The 22,829-nt window shown below is 39.0% G+C and overlaps 1 protein-coding gene across 2 annotated transcripts; it reads left to right on the top strand.

Moving 5' to 3' along the window:
- The first annotated feature begins 918 nt into the window (after window positions 1-918).
- Window positions 919-22,587, top strand: SELL (selectin L). 2 transcript variants are annotated; one of them, XM_063627249.1, is made up of 9 exons: window positions 919-1,523; window positions 2,497-2,578; window positions 4,209-4,595; window positions 5,566-5,673; window positions 8,244-8,429; window positions 9,554-9,739; window positions 11,304-11,432; window positions 16,737-16,755; window positions 21,472-22,587. In XM_063627249.1, exons 1-9 carry the CDS (start codon window positions 1,482-1,484, stop codon window positions 21,488-21,490), a joined length of 1,158 nt encoding a protein of 385 aa, XP_063483319.1. In that variant the 5' UTR covers window positions 919-1,481; the 3' UTR covers window positions 21,491-22,587. The 2 variants fall into 2 exon arrangements, with proteins under 2 accessions (XP_063483319.1, XP_063483320.1); XM_063627250.1 differs by lacking the exon at window positions 11,304-11,432 and having other exon boundaries at window positions 1,130-1,523.
- Window positions 22,588-22,829: the final 242 nt, after the last annotated feature.

The raw sequence follows: 22,829 nt of genomic DNA, 5'->3' as shown, positions 1-22,829 counted from the left end.
GCTTTTTTTTTTAGTTGGTAGGCTATTAATTACTGCCTTAATTTCAGAACTTGTTATTGGTCTATTCAGGGATTCGACTTCTTCCTGGTTTAGTCTTGGGAGGTTGTATGTGTTCAGGAATTTATCCATTTCTTCTAGATTTTCTAGTTTATTTGCGTAAAGGTGTTTATAGTAATCTCTGATGGTAGTTTGTATTTCTATGGGATCAGTGGTAATATCCCCTTTACCATTTTTTATTGTGGCTATTGATTCTTCTTTCTTTTCTTATTCGTCTAGCTAGTGGTCCATCTATTTTGTTAATCTTTTCAAAATCCAGCTCCTGGATTCATTGATTTTTTGAAGGCTTTTCCGTGTCTCTACCTCCTACAGTTCTCCTCTGATCTTAGTTATTTCTTGTTTTCTACTGGTTTTTGAATTTGTTTCTTAACCTCTTTGAGACTCTTTATAATGGGGATAATAATCATATCTATAGCAGACAGCTGTTATAAATATTAAATAATATAATAAATATGGGGTGCTGAGCTTCAGAGTTTTTGTTGTTGCTATTATTATTTTCCTAAAAATGCAAATCTGATTTGCATTTGACTCATTGACTCACATCAGTGGGTCTTCCTTTTTAATTGTCCTTCATCATATGGGTCCTAATTTCACATGCAGTCTTATAAAACCGTCTCGTTTTATAGTCCAAGAATATTAAATGTACTTGTAGGCTCCCAAACCTACATGGTGAAAAGCTAGAGAGCACGGGCTCTCTTCAGGGGTTAACTTCAGGAAGTGCCACTAACAAGGACCTCCACTAGGTGGTGGGCAAGGAAAGATGGAGGTGAAGGAACCGAAATGAGTCAAGTCCACTGCTTAGCTCTACTGAAGTTTTGCAAACATCATAAATTTGTCTGAAATGCAGTTTTGATTTGTTGTATTTGCAATTTCCAAGGGCCATTTACCACAGGTAGCCAAGAGTTAGTTTAGCATTTATGAAAAAGATAGGGGAGGGTGGTGGAAAAGAAGGAGGAGGAGGAGAGAGAGAAGGAGGAAGAGGAGAACAAGAACCAAACATAAACAAGAACAAGAACAAGTAGAAGAAGAGGAGGAGGAGGAAAAAGTAGAGGAAGAAGAAGAACAACAACAACAACAATGAGGGAAGGAGGAGGAGGGGAAGGAAAGACGCATAGAAGAATGGAAGGAAGGATAGAAAGGAGGGATGGAAGAGAGAATCTAGTCACATTACTTTTCTGATCAGCAGTTCATTTTTGTCTCAGTGGGAGGGAATAGAGGCCAGTCTAGGAAAGGGGTGGGGAAAGAGGAAAGAGAAGTGGAGGAGGAAGGGGAGGGAAAAGGGGAGGAGGAGGAGGATGTGAGACTGGGTTAGAGAAATGAAAGAAAGCAAGGCTTTCTGTTGACATTCAGTGCAGTCTCTCTGCAGCACAGCACACTCTCCTTGGACAAGGACCTGAGACCCTTGTGCTAAGTCAAGAGGCTCAATGGGCTGCAGAAGAACTAGAGAAGGACCAAGCAAAGTCATGGTGAGCCTTTCAGCCTAAAAGATGTTTAGATGCTCAGATAGAAACTCTTGGGGTTGTAGAGGCAGGTGGCAAGGATAGGAAGCACCCTATTTCAATTCTGGTTTTAAATAATATAGAAACTAAAAATTTTCTCAGACCCTCAAAAAAAGTGATCCCGAAATCTTTCTTCTCAGATATGTTGATTTCCTCTTCTTGACTTTGTCTCTGGGGAGACTCTTGAAGAAGTACTATTGAAATCAGATCTTTTGCAGTAAACACTGTGTCTACCTGAGAAGTGATAAGCTTCGGAAGATAGAATTTTTTTTTAAATTATACTTTAAGTTCTAGGGTACACGTGCACAACGTGCAGGTTTGTTACATATGTATACATGTGCCATGTTGGTGTGCTGCACCCATTAACTCGTCATTTACTTTAAGTCTATTTTAAGGTGTGCAGGAAATCTGTGACTTTGTCATTTCAGTTGCTTAAAAAGGCATTTCTTTTTATTAAAAAAAGAAATATTTTCTTTCCTGGTGTTTGGCTAATTTTTTTTTTTTTAGGTATTTGAGGCATTGACCCATTATGATCAAGAGTGAGGCTATAACATTAAATATAAGCATCAATAGTTAATTAAGCACCAACAATACTTTAAAAAATATACACACTAAATATTAAATAGTTTTATCTAATAGCTCAGCAGAAAAGCAGGTATAAAAATTACCGAACCATAGAAAAAATTCAGGGCAGTACTGATTAGCAACTTGAGACTAAAGCGTGAAAATAAAATAGAACAAAACAAAACTATGCATCAGTTCTGATGTAAATTTAAAGTAATTTTTCATCTATGTCTGAGAAACCTGTTAACTCAGACAGGGTTAGTAGACATGTGTGTTTTATTTTGAATATTAAGAAAGTTGTAAGCACCTCCTCAAAGGCTATAAATGTGTGGTTTAAGAGTATAAATCTAAATATAATTTTGTATTTCATTTGCAGATATTTCCTTGGAAATGTCAGAGCACCCAGGGGGACTTATGGAACATCTTCAAGTTGTGGGGGTGGACAATGCTCTGTTGTGGTATGTTATGATATTTATATATCGCTAAGTCTATTTTACTTATGTTTTTTCTTAAATATCCACTGGTTATACATAGTCTAAGGGAAAATTATTTCACAGAGAGCTGTTACTTCTATCCCTTCTGTAAACATCTCTTTTCTTCTTACCTTTAGTTCTTCCCCAGAAACTCCTGAACACTATTTTTAACCTATAATAGCCCATGCTGTAGGGTTCAAATCCCAATAACCCCACAAAATCCTTCAATTATAAAGGAATAATGTTAATTAAGAAATCTCTGTTAAGGCACTTATAATCTGTACCAAATATTCAGCACCTCATTTTCTATTTTTTATTCATAGTTCAGTGTACATTAATGTCATTTCTACAATTACAATATGAGCTCATTAAGGGATGGGGCTTTATCATTTTTTGGTCCTTCTCCCATTGTTGTGACAAATTTTATATCTGATTCTTGAAGACTCTCCAGCAACAGCTTTGAACTTGGTTTCTCATTTCCTAAGTAAACTAACGTCTTCTTACCCCCAGCCTGGATTTTCAGCTCTAGCCAAGCAAACATGCTAACTCTCCCCTTCACACATTCCTTATGCCATGTCTGCACTGTGTCACATGGAAACTTAGTGCTCTTTTCACACAACATGTATTTTCTGAGTCCCTACGATGTGTGAAATTTATGGTAGGCACTAAGGATACAGCAGTGGACACAACAGTTTTTTCCCTCTTAGAACTTGCATTCTAGTGGAATGCTCATTCAAAACTCTGTTCAAAATGTTTATTTTATGATGCTCTTTACCATCAATTATATCTATTTCTTTACTGTATTAAATAGTGATTCATGTAGATCATGCCATGCTTAGAATGCCATACATTATTATGAAGTCATTGTGTAATTATGTGTTTAATTAGATATCTTCAAAGCCCTCATATTTGATGGGTCTGTATGTTTGTTAAACATCATCAGTTGAGTCTCTTTGTGTATAGAACATGATCTAATCAATTTCATAATCCTATATCATTTGACTTTATAAATTGCTCTTTTTAAAAATTATACAGTTAGATATATAAGAGTTGAGTGGTATACTGGGCTTTTCCAGAAGCAGTTCTTCCTATGGTAAAATAAAATTTTTTTTATATAAAAGAGATTACTTAAAAGTATGTCACTGTTCTTCCTGTCCTTATTATGCTTCTCCCATAGGTACATATGTGTTGGCCTTCAAGAAATGATTCCAGGATTAAAAAGTATACGTAAATTGTATAGTTATATGATATTACACTGTAATTAGTTGTAAATCATTAACAGCTACAATGAAAAAGAAATATGAATGTCTAAAATATGTTGGTTAAATTTCACCTGAAATAACTTTGAGAAAAAAATTAATAAGAAAATAAACCTAGAAAGCCACTAAATTTGTTTAAAATAGAACCTTAGATAAAAGCATCTTATAGTCAAGTCAGAAGGTCTAGGTTCTACTTCAAATCTGCAAACAACTATTCTGTGATCCTGAGATGGTCACATACACTCTTAGGCTCTGTTTCCTCATCTCTAAGTGTCTGGCTCAGCCTGGAGTAGTGCTAGGTTCTTTTTAGCTGTAACATTATGTAAGTCTGCATAGGTCACACTGATGTCTTGCAGATATCTTGGCACATCATGGAACCGACTGCTGGACTTACCATTATTCTGAAAAACCCATGAACTGGCAAAGGGCTAGAAGATTCTGCCGAGAGAATTACACAGATTTAGTTGCCATACAAAACAAGGCGGAAATTGAGTATCTGGAGAAGACTCTGCCTTTCAGTCGTTCTTACTACTGGATAGGAATCCGGAAGATAGGAGGAATATGGACGTGGGTGGGAACCAACAAATCTCTCACTGAAGAAGCAGAGAACTGGGGAGATGGTGAACCCAACAACAAGAAGAACAAGGAGGACTGTGTGGAGATCTATATCAAGAGAAAAAAAGATGCAGGCAAATGGAACGATGACGCCTGCCACAAACTAAAGGCAGCCCTCTGTTACACAGGTAGGGAGTGACAAGACGGCTATGTTGCCTCAGACTCAGGAAGGACAACGGTTAAGAGAATACTCAGATTTACCCCATGGAAAGGTGGGGGGATGAGAACAGCTGCTGGTTCATTCTAAAATACATCTAGCCCTCTATATAATCTTGCATCGTGTCACTTCTAAGAATTTTTGGTGTGTAAGATTTGTCCCTGTGCACAAAAGCTATACCCCTAAATCAAGTTACATCAAAATGATAGGTATATGTATGAAGTAAAGAGGAAGAACTAGACAATCAGTGCCTTTGATAATAAGGCAGGGGAGAAGAAGCTGACAGCTGGGGCCAGCTGGAAACTTAGGCTCACGTCGCCTCAGTTTTCACATTGTGAAGTAGAGAGTGTGGTGCTGCGTGCTTCCTTCTTGGTCTAACCTTATATAATTTTATATAAAAATTGCACTATCTTTGGTGTATGAATATTTCTGTAAAACCTTTTACAATGCCAAAACAGCCAGCATTTTCCAAGTGATGTTTTAACAGTGAACCATAGTTAATTTGGTCTCTTGTAAATTGGACTCTACTGTTTTAGCAAATTTTGACATTTTAATCTTTGTGATTTCTATAAAGAAAGGGATTGCCAAGAAATAATTGCATGCAGAAATGATTGAGGTCAGGTCATCATTTAACCTTCTCACTCATTAAAAACAAGTAATTTCAAGAGTTTCAAGGTATGCCACTAAGTTTCCTATAAGTGTTACAGAATATTAGTATTGGTAATTTCATTCCAAAAGCAAATAAATGCCTATGGCTATATGCTTAGTATATTTTATAAGTAAAAATTTTAGCATAAGATTTTTATGCTATGAATTTACAAATAAACCTTTCCTGATTATTTAAATCATCTCAGACAAAAGGTTATCTATGTCTAAAGAAATGACTTTGAGTACTAAAATGTAATCACATTAAAATATTTTTTTTTCTGACCTCCTTAAAGCTTCTTGCCAGCCCTGGTCATGCAGTGGCCATGGAGAATGTGTAGAAATCATCAATAATTACACCTGCAACTGTGATGTGGGGTACTATGGGCCCCAGTGTCAGTTTGGTAAGTCTCTTTCCTTTCTTTGCTTCTTCTTAGATAAAGTCACAGGAATCATTATAGCTTATCATGGAAGCTGGTTGGAACAAAATGATACTAGCCACTCTGAGAAATGGGAAGTTTTGATCAGAAAGCTCTGCTTTCACAATATTGTTACCTTTCCGTAAAGATTTCATAAGTCAGCATGAAGTTTCAATTCACTTCTCAACAAGTCTTTCTGAGTACCACAAGAAACACGGTGTTGGGATAAAAGCTGTCAGGGTTACAATAAGGAATTAGCATGGTAGATTCTTGCTCTCAAGAAGCTCGCAATCTAATGAGCTTGTTAGATTAATTAGAACTCTAAGGTCTGGAAGAAACTATGCCATTTATCATTAGGAAGCTGAGTTACCCAGAAAGTAATCTTGCTTTTTCCTTCTAGTAGTTCCTTTCCTTCTTGCAGTTTTCCACACTTAACACATGTGCTCTGTAGCACACTGAATTTGCTTGTGGCCTTCTCTCTCATTTTGCACATGGCCAAGAAACATGTTGTCTTTAAGACATAGTTCAAAGACAGTTTCTTCTAGGAAGCTTTCTTAGTTCTGATAGCTCCACATATTTCTTCCTCATTTCTCCCACTTAACGTTGAAGTCATCTGTTCACTTGTCCATCTCCTCTGGTACTGAAAGCTTCTTGAGATCAGTAAGTGTCCTATTTATCATTGCACCTTTGGGATTCACAAAATGCTTGTATATATCAGGCACTTGCTTGTGAGCCTGAATTGAATTGGACAATTTAATTTTTTAAAAAAGCAATGTTTGTAAAGAATAAAGAATTAAAACCAAAATAAATTTAAATGTCAACCAACTGAAATAGATCTATAGATCTAACTCATTTCACTTGATCCCTGGGCCATGACTCCTTCCTAATACTTTACTTTCACCCCATTTTTGAACTCTATTTTTTAACCCTTATGTTATTGGTATGCCTATTTTACTCATTTTTAATTATTGGTATGCCTATTTCATTCATTTTTACCATTTTACTTTTTTTTTGTCTCGGTTTCTCTCATATCACTCTTTTCTCATTCTACCTGTGATCATTTCTCCTGAGATCCTTCATGAGCACTAACCCAGGACCATAAACTATTATAATTTCTCAGCTTTTGTCTTTTGTATATTGCTCTTCTGACTCTAATCTACACGTATCCTTTGGTCAAACTTACTGACTTTTGCGGACTCACAAATCTATGTGATCTTTGGACTGATAAGCCTATCTCCAGCTCTGAACTCAAATATGCTAAGGATGTCCTTTGGGATGTTTAAAAGACTATAAAACCAATTGTTCCCAGTCAGCTTTCCTTTTTGTATTTCTTATCTCAGTATGTGGAATCACCATTTACACGGGCACCCTGGTATGAGACTCTCTTAACTCCCGCAACATTTATGCAGGGTAACATTCTACCAATTTTTACAACTTAGTGTTTTTCTAATTTGTCTTCCACTTGTCAACTCTACTACCATTGCCCTCATTATCTTTCTCCTAGATTCTTGCAATAGTTTATTAGATGAGTTCCACAATTTTAAATTAGCTCCCCTCAAATATATTATTCATACTACAGGGAGACTGATCAATTAAAAGCAATTAAAACACATCACACATACATGACAATCCACCCATTAATTTCTACCTACCATTTTGTCCTACAGGGTGAAATCTAAGCTCTTCAAGCCCCAGAGTAATGCTTGATATATAACAGATACTCTTTAAATCAATGAAAAAAGATAACATTTTCTCTTCGTTCCCATCTTTCTCCCTAATCTCATCTCACATAGTTTCCAAATACAAAAATCCTTCTGATTCCTTGAGTCCATTCTTCATTGAAGTCTCTAGAGCAAGGTAGCAATAATGGCTTAAATTTGACAGATGAGGAATAAGACATGAAAGTTGTACTGTTTACTAAATGGCATGGCAGGGTCTAAAATGTGAAAACTTTAATTTCCAAGTCTTAAATTTACCTATTGTACCACCAATCAGAACAGGGAAATAGATACAGTTTCTGGAGAGGGTTGTCAATATCAAAAGAGTTAAAATTCTGGAACTGAGCTAGAACAGAAGACAGAATTGAGGTCAAAATACTTCCTAGACTTTTATATTCTCTCCTTGCAAAGAAGGCTTATTATGGAGACCCACTTTTTCTCTGAACGTCTTGCTCCCAATACTCTAGTATGTGATAGTTATTTCCCGACTAAGCTGGTCATTCCGTTACACCTATTTGGGTTTAAGGATTCTCACTCCAGATAATGCTGAAGATAATAATATGAAGACTAGCTAATGTTTAACTAGAATTTCTTATGAGTCAGGCTTTGTTCTAAGGTCCTTGACTTATGCTAATTGAATTACATTTAGTTTCCATATCAATTTGATAAAGATAACACCGTTTCATTATTCCTCTTATATAGATGAAGAAACTGAAGTTGGAGGGTTCAAGTAACCTTGTTTAAAGGCACATGGTTATCAAGTGGCAGGGCTAGGATTCAAATCCAGGCATCAGTTCCTCTTAACTCTTCCCCATACTGTTTCTTTCCCTATTGAAGTGATTCAGTGTGAGCCTTTGGAGGCCCCAGAGCTGGGTACCATGGCCTGTACTCACCCTTTGGGAAACTTCAGCTTCAGCTCACAGTGTGCCTTCAACTGCTCTGAGGGAACAAACTTAACTGGGATTGAAGAAACCACTTGTGGACCATTTGGAACCTGGTCATCTCCAGAACCAACCTGTCAAGGTGAGTAACTTCAGACTAGAGGCTTTGTCATGGCGATCCTGGGCTTACAGTCAGAACATTCAGCAGAAGTTTGCTGAGAAGTCAAATTTAGGAGCCTAATTTAACCTAACTTTGTTTAACCTACTGTGATGTTTTTCAAAGGACTTATTCTTACTAAAGTTTTTTGAAAAACCTCCCAAACAAAAAGTAAAAACCAAATACTCCTGAAGCCATCTCCCAGTGGGTAACATGATTTATAGCAATACATCATGGTTATGCTGTGTTTTTTTATTTTTCTCATTGCCATTGCATAAATAACATCTTGTTGAACCTCAGTTAAATTTTGGTTCTTCTCCTCTCAATAACACCTGTTTTATGTGGTGTCCTACTTAACACCAACCAATTTCCTTCCCAGGGTAGTGAAGGTCTTTCTTGGTTGTTTTACTTGGCTTATTCTTAAAATCATCTTTTACTTTTCCTTGTGCATAAACTTTTAGGAGAATAACAACTGAAAAACAAAAACACAATCTCTTGATCTTTTTAAGTTTGAAATATGGTAGGTTTTTTTTTCATTTTTAACTGCCAACCTTATCTCCATATGGGAGAAAACCAATGTCATCTGAACTTGTGAAGTTTTGGTTAAATTTTCTACAAGTATGCTCCTGACGCATTAGTTTAAGTAGTTTAATTCTTAGAAGTGCTATCAAAATACCTTATTGAAATTATAAAACTGTCAACCCACCTACTGGAATTTACAGAAGTTGGACTTGCTTCAGTGAATTGGGATGTTTTTCAAAACGCTTGGGTAGATATCAGAACAGATGAAAAGGCAGAGATTCTCTGAGACTATCCCATAAGAGCCCTTGATCCAGAGGCCATATGGCATGGTACTTCCAGCAGAAGGGGAGGGTCACCTTAGCTAGGGCAGCAGCCTGGAGTAGCCACTCCTCTCCCCACAGCTTTCAATGCTTCCTTGCCTTCATCTCTCATTCACCATCCACCATCATTCTCAAGAAAATAAAGCCTGGAAGCAATATCACAAGTAATGTAGTCAGGCAGCTTTGGCTAAAAATCCTTTGCTCAAGGGAGGGTCTCTACTCAAAAATACTGTTTTGTCTTTTTTTTTTTTTTCTTTTTCATTGAAGTGATTCAGTGTGAGCCTCTATCAGCACCAGATTTGGGGATCATGAACTGTAGCCATCCCCTGGCCAGCTTCAGCTTTACCTCTGCATGTACCTTCATCTGCTCAGAAGGAACTGAGTTAATTGGGAAGAAGAAAACCATTTGTGAATCATCTGGAATCTGGTCAAATCCTAGTCCAATATGTCAAAGTGAGTAAGTTTGTCCTGGAAAACTGAAGTCTTAAAGATGGAGCTGATGGATGAGCAGATATGAGGAAAGACATACATAAACATTTACACGTTGTTTTGCTAAGAATATGTGGCCTAGAAATAAATTTGTATACTTAACTCACTGCAAAATCTTTGGTTGGTCTTTCCTCCTCCTTTAATGACAATCATTTCTTTTTTTCATTCTCACCTCTTGCCATCTTAACTCTTAAAATCTGAACTCACTGATTTACTTTTTACCCATTCTTCTATTCCACCACAATCTAACATCTCTGTTAGCCCGTTGAAATGCCTCTAAAAGGTCACTAATGACCACCTACTTCCCCAAATAATGGATACTCCTGAATTATCACTAAGCTAATGCTTCCCAAATCTATCTGTATGTGAGAAGAATCATATCTTGTTCATCTTTGTATACCCTCCACCTGACACAGTGCCTGGCAATAGGTGCTAAAGCAAATGCATGTTAAGCTAGCATGTGAAAGAATAGCTACCTATGTCTGCTCCTGAGACTATCTGCATGGATGACAAAAGTCTTTAAATGGTAGGATCTGCAGAAGCTGTCAGAAATGCTGATCTCTGTGTGCTGTGTGCCCAGGGCCAGGGAGTAGAGTGGATGAGCAGAGAGAGGCAGGGAGGCCTTTAGCAGAGGACTGTACATTAGGCCTATCAGAGACATTTCCCTTTAAGGTCTAGCTAGTGTTCATTTCCTCCTCATCTTCATCAAGCCAACAGGTACCCTCTGTCTGGAGCTCCTGGGAACTTAAGCCTTCTCTCCATCATATATTTGGGTGTGAGGATCAAATCACCTTGAAAATTTCATCAAAGTAATGGGAAGAACTAAGGATAGAATCAGACCCTCTGCCAATATGTAAAAAAGTAGATTCCTTCAAATGTTGGTATCAGGAGACAGATTTTTTTTATACCAGTATTTTCAAATAGAGGCTCCCAAATGAACTTAGTTTACACTTACAAGAGTATCTCTAAACACGCCCTTTTACTTATTCGTGAAGGAAGTAGAGGGTAGTGGTAACTACTGCATTGGAAAGAAATTAGTGCAGGTCCTTGGCATGTCAAAAACAAGTGCTTATTTTTGCACAACTGCTTTAAAGTAAAAGCATTAATGATTTCCTTTGACTGGTGAATTACCCAGTTCAGATCATCGGCTTTTATTTTTCCTGAAGTTGTATTAGGCTTTTAGCTGTTCTCTGTGTTTCAGAGTTCCAGTCATTGAACAAGTCCATGGAGCTAAATACAATGATGACCATTCTTGCCAATATTTTTAGGTGCATTCCTAGGAACTCTACGAACCACAAATCTGGGCATTGAGATTCTGCAGGCATTAGACTAACAAGGCTGGTCCAGTCTTTGCCTATGCTGTAGACTCATCATGGGCCTTCCCACGCCAGTTTCCTCAACTGTCAAACGGCATCAAATGGGCTACTACTGGGAGATGTAAGGAGGAAAAAAGTCAAATATCATGAGATGGACTAAGGAAATAATGCTGGTGGTCTCATGCTATGTGCCTTACTGATTTCTCTTTCAGAATTGGACAAAAGTTTCTCGATGATTAAGGAGGGTGATTATAACCCCCTCTTCATTCCAGTGGCAGTCATGGTTACTGCATTCTCTGGGTTGGCATTTATCATTTGGCTGGCAAGGAGATTAAAAAAAGGTATGTGAGTTTAACTTCATATGAAAAGAACACAACTTTAAAGTGAAAAAGGAAAAAAAAAGAAACCCACAGGAAATTAAGTGTGATAGATTCAACACAAGCAGGATGCCAAGCTTTACATTCTAGAGCCATCAGTCCCTGGAGACATGTAAATCAGCCCAGGACACACCTTCATTAAAACAGGTTGGCTCATTTTTGCTTTTCATCTGATAAACTTTTAAAAATGTCTATTACCTTCAAGGCAGCTTGCTAGGCTGATAACAACTAAGTGAGATATTCTAATGGTTCTTTGCTCTTATGTAATTCTTTAATACTTTTTTTTTTTTTTTTGAGACGGAGCCTCACTCTGTCACCAGGCTAGAGTGCAGTGGCACAATCTAAGCTCACTGCAACCTCCGCCTTCTGGGTTCAAGCTATTCTCCCACCTCAGCCTCCCAAGTAGCTGGGACTACAGGAGCGTGCCACCATGCCCAGCTAATTTTTTGTATTTTTAGTAGACACAGGGTTTCACTGTGTTAGCCAGAGTGGTCTCGATCTCCTGACCTCATAATCTGCCTGCCTCGGCCTCCCAAAGGGCTTGGATTACAGATGTGAGCCACCACGCCCAGTCTGCTCTTAATTAATTCTGAAAAAATGACACACAATCTCTGTCCTCTAAAAGCCTACATGCCTTGGATTTCAAAGCTACAATTCCACAAGGAAGTGGGTCTAATGTCCACTAAGGTTTCAAGGCACTGCTCCCAAATACCTGACCTCTTCAAGAGTCACCTGATTCCTAACACATGGGCATTGCATTAACCCTGGGAGAAATTCCCATGTGTTCTCCCAAGTATCTATTTACCAAGGCCACAGCTCTAACCAAATGCACCATATATGCTTTCCCTCCATCCATCACTGGAGAGGAAAAGAGAAGGAGGACTGCCTTGAGAAGTTAACATCTGCTGCCCAGATTATCACTCCCTTTACCTTAAGGCATGAGTGTGTCTCAGCCTTAAAGTGTGAGCAACCCACTAGCCTGCAGCAGGCCTTGGGTGTGTGGTGCCACATTTGGCCAAACTCACCTGGAAGAACCATTCAAGGCTGTAACATTCATGGACATTGGGCAGCTTTTAAGATATACCTGTTTTGGCCAGGTGTGGTGGCTCATGCCTGTAATCCCAGCACTTTGGGAGGCCGAGGTGGGCGGATCATGAGGTCAGCAGTTCAAAACCAGCCTGGCCAACATGGTGAAACCCTGTCTCTACTGAAAATACAAAAATTAGCCAGGTGTGCTGGCGGGCACCTGTAATCCCAGCTACTCGGGAGGCTGAGACAGGAGAATCACTTGAACCCAGGAGGCGGAGGTTGCAGTGAGCCGAGACCATGCCATTGCACTCCAGCCTGGTGACAGAGTGAGACTCCATCTCAACAACAACAAAAAAAGATATATCTGTTTCAAGTTCAGGGATGATCTCAAAACAATTGCTAACCAACTGCTCTGTGTTGCCTTTCTGTGGAGTCAGTTGATTGTCATTTTAATTTTCCTTCCATCAAATTAGTTAGTATGTATTCTGTTCACTGAATACGGTATGTAGAGATTGCCTTCTGTCCATTTACACTGGCAATTACAAAAATATTATTTATCAGTCCCTAATTGCATGCCACTCTGATCTTATCTTTCATTTAAATTTGAGAATAGTGGGTGCTAGGTAAGTTTTCTAACCAATCCAGAAAGACAAAGTGTGTGTGGGGGGGTGGGGATTGTTGGTATGCAAGAACTTCATTAGCTATGTATAACCTGAGCAGTTAAAATGTCCTTGCCCTTACTATAAATTCTGTGCTGATTGAATCTCACTATCTTATAGTATTATACAGTACTAAGTACTATACAGTACCAAGTATAAGTATCAAGTACTGCATTAAGGCAAAAGAAGAATGACAGTTTTCTCCAACCACGGATTATTCTTTCCATTGAGACTTCAAGGCCTGACCCCAATCATCCTGTCTTTATTCCTACCTTGGGCGATGATGGCAGAACTGACGGATAGAGAACAGGGTGGGTTATTACACACTGCCCCCTGGGATAAGGTGGCTATTATCTAAATAATTTTAAGGACTTTGGCGCTGTAAGTCACCTTTTTTTTAAATTTTATTTATTTATTTTTTTTGAGACGGAGTCTCGCTCTGTCACCCAGGCTGGAGTGCAGTGGCGCAATCTCGGCTCACTGCAAGCTCCGCCTCCCGGGTTCACGCCATTCTCCCGCCTCAGCCTCTCCGAGTAGCTGGGACTACAGGCGCCCGCCACCATGCCCGGCTAATTTTTTTGTGTTTTTAGTAGAGACGGGGTTTCACTGTGGTCTTGATCTCCTGACCTCGTGATCCGCTCGCCTCGGCCTCCCAAAGTGCTGGGATTACAAGCGTGAGCCACCGCGCCCGGCCGTAAGTCACCTTAATAAGGAAGCTATTTATTTCCGCATTCTAAAATCTTTTAATAAGTGTTTGTAGAATCAAAAGAATAGAATCAAACTCACTTGTACGTAGTGAGGGGTTAGCTGGCTAAGGCTGTTTTATAAGCAAGGGTAAAAAAATTAGTGGGGTTGTTTTTAAATTTTTTACCTTGGAGTCATTTCTGTACAAGATCTCAAACCGATAACTTGAAAACTGCTGTGGGAATCAGTGTGGGGCAAACAGGAAACAGATAACGGGCAGTTAGGCTAGTTACGGTTATGCCAACAAAGAAAACAGAAGCCCCAAAAGATCACTGGCTTGGTAGGAAGCTCAGGGTATCTTTAAGGTAACATTAAATAGTCTTCATCTGTGGGCCAGGCACCGTGGCTCTCACCTATAATCCCAGCACTTTTGGAGGCTGAGGCAGGAGTATTACTTGAGCCCACGAGTTCAAGACCAGCCCGGGCAACATGGCGAAACCACATCTCTACAAAAATACAAAAAATTAGTCAGGCATGGTAGCATGCACATGTAGTCCCAGCAACCCAGGAGACTGAGGTGGGAGGATCACTTGAACCCAGGAGGTCAAGGCTGCAGTAAGCCATGACAGCACCACTGCACTCCAGCCTGGGCAACAGAGTGAGGCCCTGTCTCAAAAAAAAAAAAAAAAAAAAAAGTCCTCATTTATAAAACATCTTCCATTTTCACCGACTTACAAATGATTCTGCTTTCCAAAGATTTTAGTTGTAGGTTGGTCCTTTAAAATATGAAGAATATTTTTCCTATAGAGACAACGGTAGAAATAATGGCTACATTCCCAGGCTAAATCTAAGACAAAATATAGTTCATGGCATTTACAAGGATAAAAGTAAAAAGTCATAAATCTCTATGTGTGTGTTTAGGGGTGTGTGTGTGTGTCTATGTGTGTGTGTATATGTATATATACACAGAGAGAGAGAGAGAATTTATAGGCTTTTTGGGTTCTAATCGCTAGAAAAAGGGCACAGGTAACTATTTAGAGCATGGTAGCCAATGAAGTGACTAGAGTCTTCACCCCTATTCTTCTGTCCTCAGATGAATCTTCTGACTCTAGCACTTTGTCCCCTGCCCTAGTAGTCTTAGTATGGAGACTTTCGCTCCTTTCTTCTAGGAAAGGAATAAGGAACGGCTCCAGAAACATGTGTGCTTGTGCATGGGCTCATCTAGACACATTTTGTGCTCCTGGCACTATCATTCTCTGATTAGTCACCACCATTGGCCCTGTTTGGTAAATGAGGAAACCAGGGCAATGATGTTTTAGGCCAAATCTCGAAAATCCCATATCAGCAGGACCCAGAGTCAGAGATTAGACTCCAATCCAGATACATCTTCTAAAATCATTGGTCTTCAGATTTGTGAACTGTTTTTTTCCTCGGTTGGAAGAATTTCCCACCAGAACCAACACGCAGGGTTAGACCAGGGCATGAAACTGAACACATGCCCCCTTAGTTCCCTTTTCTTCAAAATGAAACTCTTTCAGTAGGAACAGATTCTTACTCATCTATTGCTGTTAGGGTCATCGTCCCTAAAAAAAATATTTATGTGAAGTTAACTAGAATCTGAAATTAATTCAGATTTGATTCTCCCTGCTCAAGTGCACTTGGTCATCAGCAGGCTGAATTTTAGAAGAAAAGGTTTCAAATAGTAGTCTTTAATACTTTAAAGGATTAAAACAGTAATGGAACACTGTCTAAGTGCTAGGACCTGAACTAAATACTTGGAATATATTTTATCAACCCAGTGAGGATGATACAATTATTATGCCTCTTTAACAGATGAAGAAATTGTAGTTTAGAAAAGAAAGTAGCTGTTCAAAGACACACTACACTACAGGTGGCAACATAGGGCTTGCACCTGGGTGGGATGATTCTAGAATGCCAGTTTACAGCCACTGAAATATATTGCCTCCCAAATGATTCTTTCTGCTCAAAGAGTTTTTTTTTTTAAGTTATCTACTTATTTATATTCTGCTTTTTTCAAAAAGAATGTGAGAACAGTACAAAATGTGTTCAGTATAGCAAATTAAAATTAATTAAAAAGTAAAAAAGAAAGCCAAATTTGGGCAACCCTCTTGGGTCCCCTTCTATGCTGTGGAAGCTTTATTCTTTCACTCTTTGCAATAATAAATAAGCTTTATGTTTTATTGAGTCAAAAAAAAAAGAAAGCCAAATTTAAACTTAGGGTACAAAAATCATTTGGAACCGAGGTTGAAGTTACGGCACAAAAATATATGTCACAAAGTTCTATATACTTGGTAGGAGAGGGTCTCAGATCTAGCTCTGAGTTTCCTTAAAGCCAGTCAAAGGAGAACCATGTGATATTCCTTGTGTTTGTAAGATGAAAACACGGTTACTCAGATGAGGCTGCACAATTCCTACCAACAAGACCAAAGTGAAATTCTCTTGTGGATTCTCATAGAGATGATGCTGCGAGCTATAATGGCATATAGTTTTACAGTATTAGCAGCTGTCCCTCAAGGGAAGAATCTGCAGGTAGGAAGAGATGACAGATTGGGAAGGGATAAACACTTGAATGGACATATTGGGTCTCGCCACCAGGCAATTTAGCCTACACTTCTGTCTTCTTGAGTGGCATGGAGAATGGAATGGAAACCTCAAGAGGCATCTGCATCAACATGTCTGTTCTGTATGAGTGTCTACCACTGTTTATTAAACCAGTTCCTCAAATCTCCTTTGACACAGATAGTGTCCACCTAACAAATACCTAAATATACTTCAAAAGACAGTTTTGAGAGTGGGAGTCTTCCTCCTCCCTTACTTTAAAAACTTTAAATTGTCTAATTTTTGCTAATGCCATTTCTCCATTTTCTATTTTCAGGCAAGAAATCCAAGAAAAGGTAAGTTTTATTAGTGGCGAGGAGTTTCCACATCCGCTGATTCCTTCTCTACTTCCTTAAGTTACTTCCTGCTCTAGCTAGACACATTAATCCCATAGCAGTTTATTTACGGGGTCCTCATCCAAATGACCAGATAAGGTGATAAATCTACTAGCTTCCTTTCAGAGCTGTGCTTTTTGGTGCTAGTGGAGCTGAATGAGTGAATGAATGAACGAACAAGTAATCCCTAAAGAAAAGGGCAGTCTATGTAAAGGGAGATTTTTCTGATTACCTCAGAATTTTTTCTGAGGGTTAAAAACATTGTGGTGTGTTCTTCTTGTTCTTAAATATATTATTTAAGAAATATTCAATTGAACAAGCACTTGTTAAGAAATGAATAAATGCTTATTCAATTGACTATTTGCATTCAATTGCTCTAACAGGCATTGCCCTTCAGAAATGTGGGAAAGATAGGGAGCATGAATTCTACCTACAGCTTCCCCAAGGAGGCAAGTATTTTTCAGTTTGGTCTTGAAGCTCAAATTTCTTCTACTGGAGAAATAGCACAGTGGGAGGAGATGCAGACATGTGAAAGTTGATGGCCTACCTGGCAGAAATGAAGATGGCAAAATATTTCTCAGTATCTAGGGTTTAGTGACTTGCTCTGGAATTTTGGGAAGGAGAGTGTAAGTAAAATAAACTATGAAAGGAAGACTTTAGTGACATATTCAGTACCCAGCTGGACAACTGAGCTTCCTTTAAAATGCTAGAAATGAAGTGAGATGATTTCTGAAGGGATTGGGTGCTGGTTTGGGCAACCATCCTACCAACCACAAACTTAGTATGGGCCATTGCTTAGAATGCAAAGGAAAAAGTGGGAAAAGATGAGGCACCAGAAGCCAGATCATAAACTAATTTATAAGCCATGTGATACGGGCTTTATCTTACGGTCTTTTGGGATATCACTAAAGGGGTTTAAACAGTGAGCAGCCTTGCCTCTGGCATCTTATAAGGTCACCCTGCAGAGCAGTATGGCAAGTATGGGAGACAGGTGAGCCTGGATTCAAAGAGACTTGTTTTGGAGGCATTTGAAGTTATTAGGTTAAAACTGATGGCGCCTGTCTAGGGAACTAGTAGTAAGACTGGGTTCATGAAATAAGAGGAGGTGATATTAACTGAATGTGTCTGTTAATTGGCTAAAAGTGAAAGAGAAGAATCAAATTATCATCTTTCTCACCTGGAAACTGGCAGATGGTAGTCCTGTTTACTTCTGAGAAGGGAACATAAAAGAATGAGAGGTTTTGGAGGTAAAGATCATGGGTTCAGTTTTGTACTGAGCTTTGGGTGTATGCACATCATTCACTGTGGTTCATTGGACCTATCCAAAGCACAGAGGCTATGTTGGGGCAGGAGAGGCGGATTTGGGTCCCTCACATTTCAGGAGGTAACTGCCATCTCAGGAGTGGGTACGATCATCCAGGGAGGGTGTGAGTGCTCTGAGAATGGAATAGGACCTGGGAGAGAGGATGGGAGCCAGAGGAACATCATTATCTAATAAGTCAGCTAAGGGAAAGAGAAATGAAAAGAGGTTGCCAGGCAGGGAGAAGGAAGAGGAGGAAGAGTGTGGGGTAATGAACGCCAAGGAAAGAAAGAAAGGGGAATGGTTTCAAACATCGCCAGGAGAACCAGTAAGTATCCCCTGGATGCAACAAGGGTGTCAGTGGGGAGACTATTTTCAGTGCAGACATCAAGACGGAGGTCAGATGGCCAAGCATTGAGCATCACTGAGGATGAGAAAGTAGGACAGAACAAGCAGTCATCTTTTTTAAAATGTTTGGCTGTGAAGGAGAAATGGGGCAGGCGTAACTGGATGAGGATGTACGATCAGTGGAGGTTCTTTTTATTCTTTTTAATTACTCTGTCTTCTCTTTACTAGTGTAAATGAAGTCTAGTGAGGAAAGGCTTCTTTCTCTGGGCTGGTCTCCCTATGTCTGTGGCAGGAAACCCACAAGATGTGAAGATTTCCTTCAAACTCGCACCAACTGAGTGAAAGTATTTTCTGGCAAAATCTACCCAGAGCTGTTTTCTGGCTACCGGAACCACCTGTTTTAATTGCCACTAGATGGAAGCAGATCAACTGGATTTTTTTTTTTTTTTAAAAGATGTCCTTGAGGCACAGGAAGAGAGACTGGCTGGAAGAATATTAGCAAAAAGCTAATTACCATGCTAAGCAAATTGCTGTATTAAGTTTATTGGTTCACTGATTTTTTATAATCAGTCAATTAATAGTTGTTTATTGAACATTTTTGTGTTAGAAACTGCTAAGCTTTCTTGAGACACCAAGAGGAGTAAGCCTGCTGCCTGATTTCAGGAAAATTATTACCTAGCTGGGGAGTTAAGACAGGAATATAGAAAGAAAAAAATCAGAAAAATACAAGGCAGAGCATGGTAATGGCCAATGGGTGCTATATTTAAGAAAGAAAAGGTCATTTGGCTTGGTGATTATAGAAAATCCTATAAAGAAGGTTGCTTATGAAGAATAGATAGGATTTAGGTATATGGAGAAAAGCAGGAAAGGAAGGCAGTCTGTAGGAAGGAAATTATGTAAGCAGTGGTATGGTAGTGAGACTATGAAAACATTTTTCAGGGGCCAGTGAGCAGAACTTTCTTGAGCCCATGGCTTATTGAGGAGTTGTGGAGTCGAAGTTGGAAAGGAAGGCTGGCCCCAACAACATAAGTCTTGAATCCTTCACCAGATGGTCCAGAAAGGCTTAGCAAAGAAGAATTATTTGCCCAGTATTGACCAAGGCTGTATTAATTCATAAGAATCACAGAATTTTAGGTCTGGATAAGATCTTGGTGGAGATCACATTCAAACTCTTTTTGTAGTTGACCTAATTAAGTAACTTTTCTATAGGCCTTGAGCAAGTGACAGAGTTAGTTACAATAATCATAAACCTTTATCAAATATTAATTCCATGTTGTGCACTATTATGAATGGTTTACGTATCTTAAATCATGAAATATGCCTTTAAGTCTGTGGGAGAAGGGTCTATGAACATCTTCATTACTGATAAAGAAACAGGCACAGAGAAATAAAATAGCCTGAGGTCACAATAAATGGCAATGCTGAGATCCATGCTCATTTGGATCCAGTAATCATGCTCTTAACATGTATGCTTTTAGAACTCAAGACCCTTGACTACCAGCTTAGAGTGGCAAGTCCCAGGCACCCTCCTTTTCCAGTAATGTGATTTTTTTTCACACTGAAACCATTGTGTGATGGCACTGAGGAAGGGTGGGGTAGAAGTACGGTGTGTTTTTAGAACAAGTCAAAGGTAAAATGAATACTATCACACTGAACACTGTGAGCCTTTTTTTTTTTAAAGTTCTTGGGTGAATTTTCATAGTAGCTTGTGTTCATTTCTATTAGCTTTTGAATGGTGAATGAATGACTCCTTGGGCATTTGTGGTTTCATTTCTTGCTGGGTTATTTTGACTCTTCTGCAAAATGACTCTGTTTATCACCTCATTTGGTTTCTACTGTCTAAATTCTGGCAGGGTAGAAGCTACACCCAAGATACACAGGAAGATATGATGCCAACCTCAAAGGAGGGCATATGTGAAATTTTGTTTTCAGAAACATTTTTTTCTCTATTTTGGCAAGCACATTTGCAGCTGCTGAACTGTGGTTTACCCTGACAGTTCATCATGAGACCAGCTCCTCAGAATCTGGTTCTCCCTTTGAAAGGAGCTATGAAGACATACCACATTTCATTCTCTCTTTGTCCTTTCCAAGAATAAGACAGTTGTGTCTCACAAAAAAAGTGTCACTTATTTCTTTAAACTAAATGTGTTACCATCTCATTAAATTATATCCCAGGATATAATTTATCATGAGTTTATAACTACCACTATTTCATGAGTTTAAATTTTCTCCAATTTCACTTTCCATTTAAGCATGCCTTCTAATTTCTTGACTTTCCACTGCTCAAAATCAATCTACGGCTGGGCGCGGTGGCTCACGCCTGTAATCCCAGCACTTTGGGAGGCCGTGGCAGGTGGATCATGAGGTCAGGAGTTTGAGATTAGCCTGGCCAATATGGTGAAACCCCATCTCTACTAAAAATACAAAAATTAGCTGGGTGTGGTGGCATGTGCCTGTAGTCCCAGCTACTCAGGAAGTTGAGGCGGAAGAATTGCTTGAACCCAGGAGGCCGCAGTTGCATGAGTTGCCACCGTGCCACTGCACTCCAGACTGGGCAACAGAGTGAGACTCCGTCTCAAAAAAAATAAAATAAAATAAAAATAAATATAAATTTAAAAAATCAATCTACACTGTCCTTCAGACTCATTAGATCTGGAGACAAAGACCGTATGTACCACAAAAATTTCTCCAACTGGGGTCTGTGGGCCAGTGGCATAAGCATCACTAAAGAGCTTGTTAAGGGTGCAGAATCTCAGGCTCCACTCAGACCTACTGAATCAGAGTCTGCATTTTAACACCATCTCTGAGTGGTAAGCACATGAAAGTCTGAGAAGTGCTGCTACTAGGGTTTGCTTACATTCGTTCATCTTCAAAGGTTCCTAAAGCCCGGCCTCTTGTCTGAGATTTCCAGCTGAAAGCATTTCCTTGCTCCTCTTCTCATCTCTAATGAATATTTACCTTTACTACTAACACTCCAAGTTTTGCAATTTTTAAACTCTTAAGTTTATTATCTTTTGTTTTTCTTTCAGTATGGATGACCCATATTAAATCGCCCTCAGTGAAAGAAAATTCTTGGAATACTAAAAATCATGGGATCCTTTAAATCCTTCCATGAAACGTTTTGCATGCTGGCACCTCCTACATCAGACATGAAGTGTTTCCTTCAGCGCATCTGGAAAGATTTCTACCTGACCAACAGCTCCTTCTGCTTTCATTTTGCCCCTCAGTTATCCCTCAACCCCCAGCCCACAGGTGTTTATACAGCTCAGCTTTGTGTCTTTTCTGAGGAGAAACAAATAAGACCATAAAGGGAAAGGATTCATGTGGAATATAAAGATGGCTGACTTTGCTCTTTCTTGACTCTTGTTTTCGGTTTCAATTCAGTGCTGTACTTGATGACAGACACTTCTAAATGAAGTGAAAATTTGATACATATGTGAATATGGTCTCAGTTTTCTTGCAGATCAAATTTCACATTGTCTTCTGTACACTGTGGAGGTACACTCTTATAAAAAGTTCAGAAAGTCTACGCTCTCCTTGCTTTCTAACTCCAGTGAAGTAATGGGGTCCTGCTCAAGTTGAAAGAGTCCTATTTGCACTGTAGCCTCACCATCTGTGAACTGGACCATCCTATTTAACTGGCTTCAGCCTCCCCACCTTCTTAGCCGCCTCTCTTTTTCAATTCCTAGCATCTCATGAGTGCCAAGCAAAGGACAGAAGAGAGAAATAGCCTGCACTGTTTTTTAGTTTGGGGGTTTTGCTGTTTATGAGACCCATTCCTTTTTCTTATAGTCAATGTTTATTTTATCACGATATTATTAGTAAGAAAACATCACTGAAATGCTAGCTGCAAGTGACATCTCTTTGATGTTATATGGAAGAATTAAAACAGGTGGAGAAATTCCTTGATTCACAATGAAATGCTCTCCTTTCTCCTGCCCCCAGACCTTTTATCCACTTACCTAGATTCTACATATTCTTTAAATTTCATCTCAGGCCTCCCTCAACCCCACCACTTCTTTTATAACTAACTAGTCCTTAACTAATCCAACCCATGATGAGCTCCTCTTCCTGGCTTCTTACTGAAAGGTTACCCTGTAACATGCAATTTTGCATTTGAATAAAGCCTGCTTTTTAAGTGTTAACTAGTTTGCCTAGTTTGTTATTTTGAAAATTATTGTATGTTTTATTTTCTCCCCAGTGAGATTGTATGCTCCTTCAGGGCAGAGTTTGTGTCAGATCCCTGGAGTGTCTAGTGCATTACTTGACACTCAATAAATGAATGTTCAAATAAATCAGAAAGAGCATACGGTGTACTGCTGATATAAGTTTCAGCAAACCCTCTTTCTCTATGGCATCTGATGACTTGGGCAGATATCACCTAATG

This window comes from Symphalangus syndactylus, chromosome 12 (genome assembly GCF_028878055.3).
Source record: "Symphalangus syndactylus isolate Jambi chromosome 12, NHGRI_mSymSyn1-v2.1_pri, whole genome shotgun sequence".
In the NCBI taxonomy this organism is placed as follows: domain Eukaryota; kingdom Metazoa; phylum Chordata; class Mammalia; order Primates; family Hylobatidae; genus Symphalangus; species Symphalangus syndactylus.
This window is presented reverse-complemented; position numbering and strand designations above follow the sequence as displayed.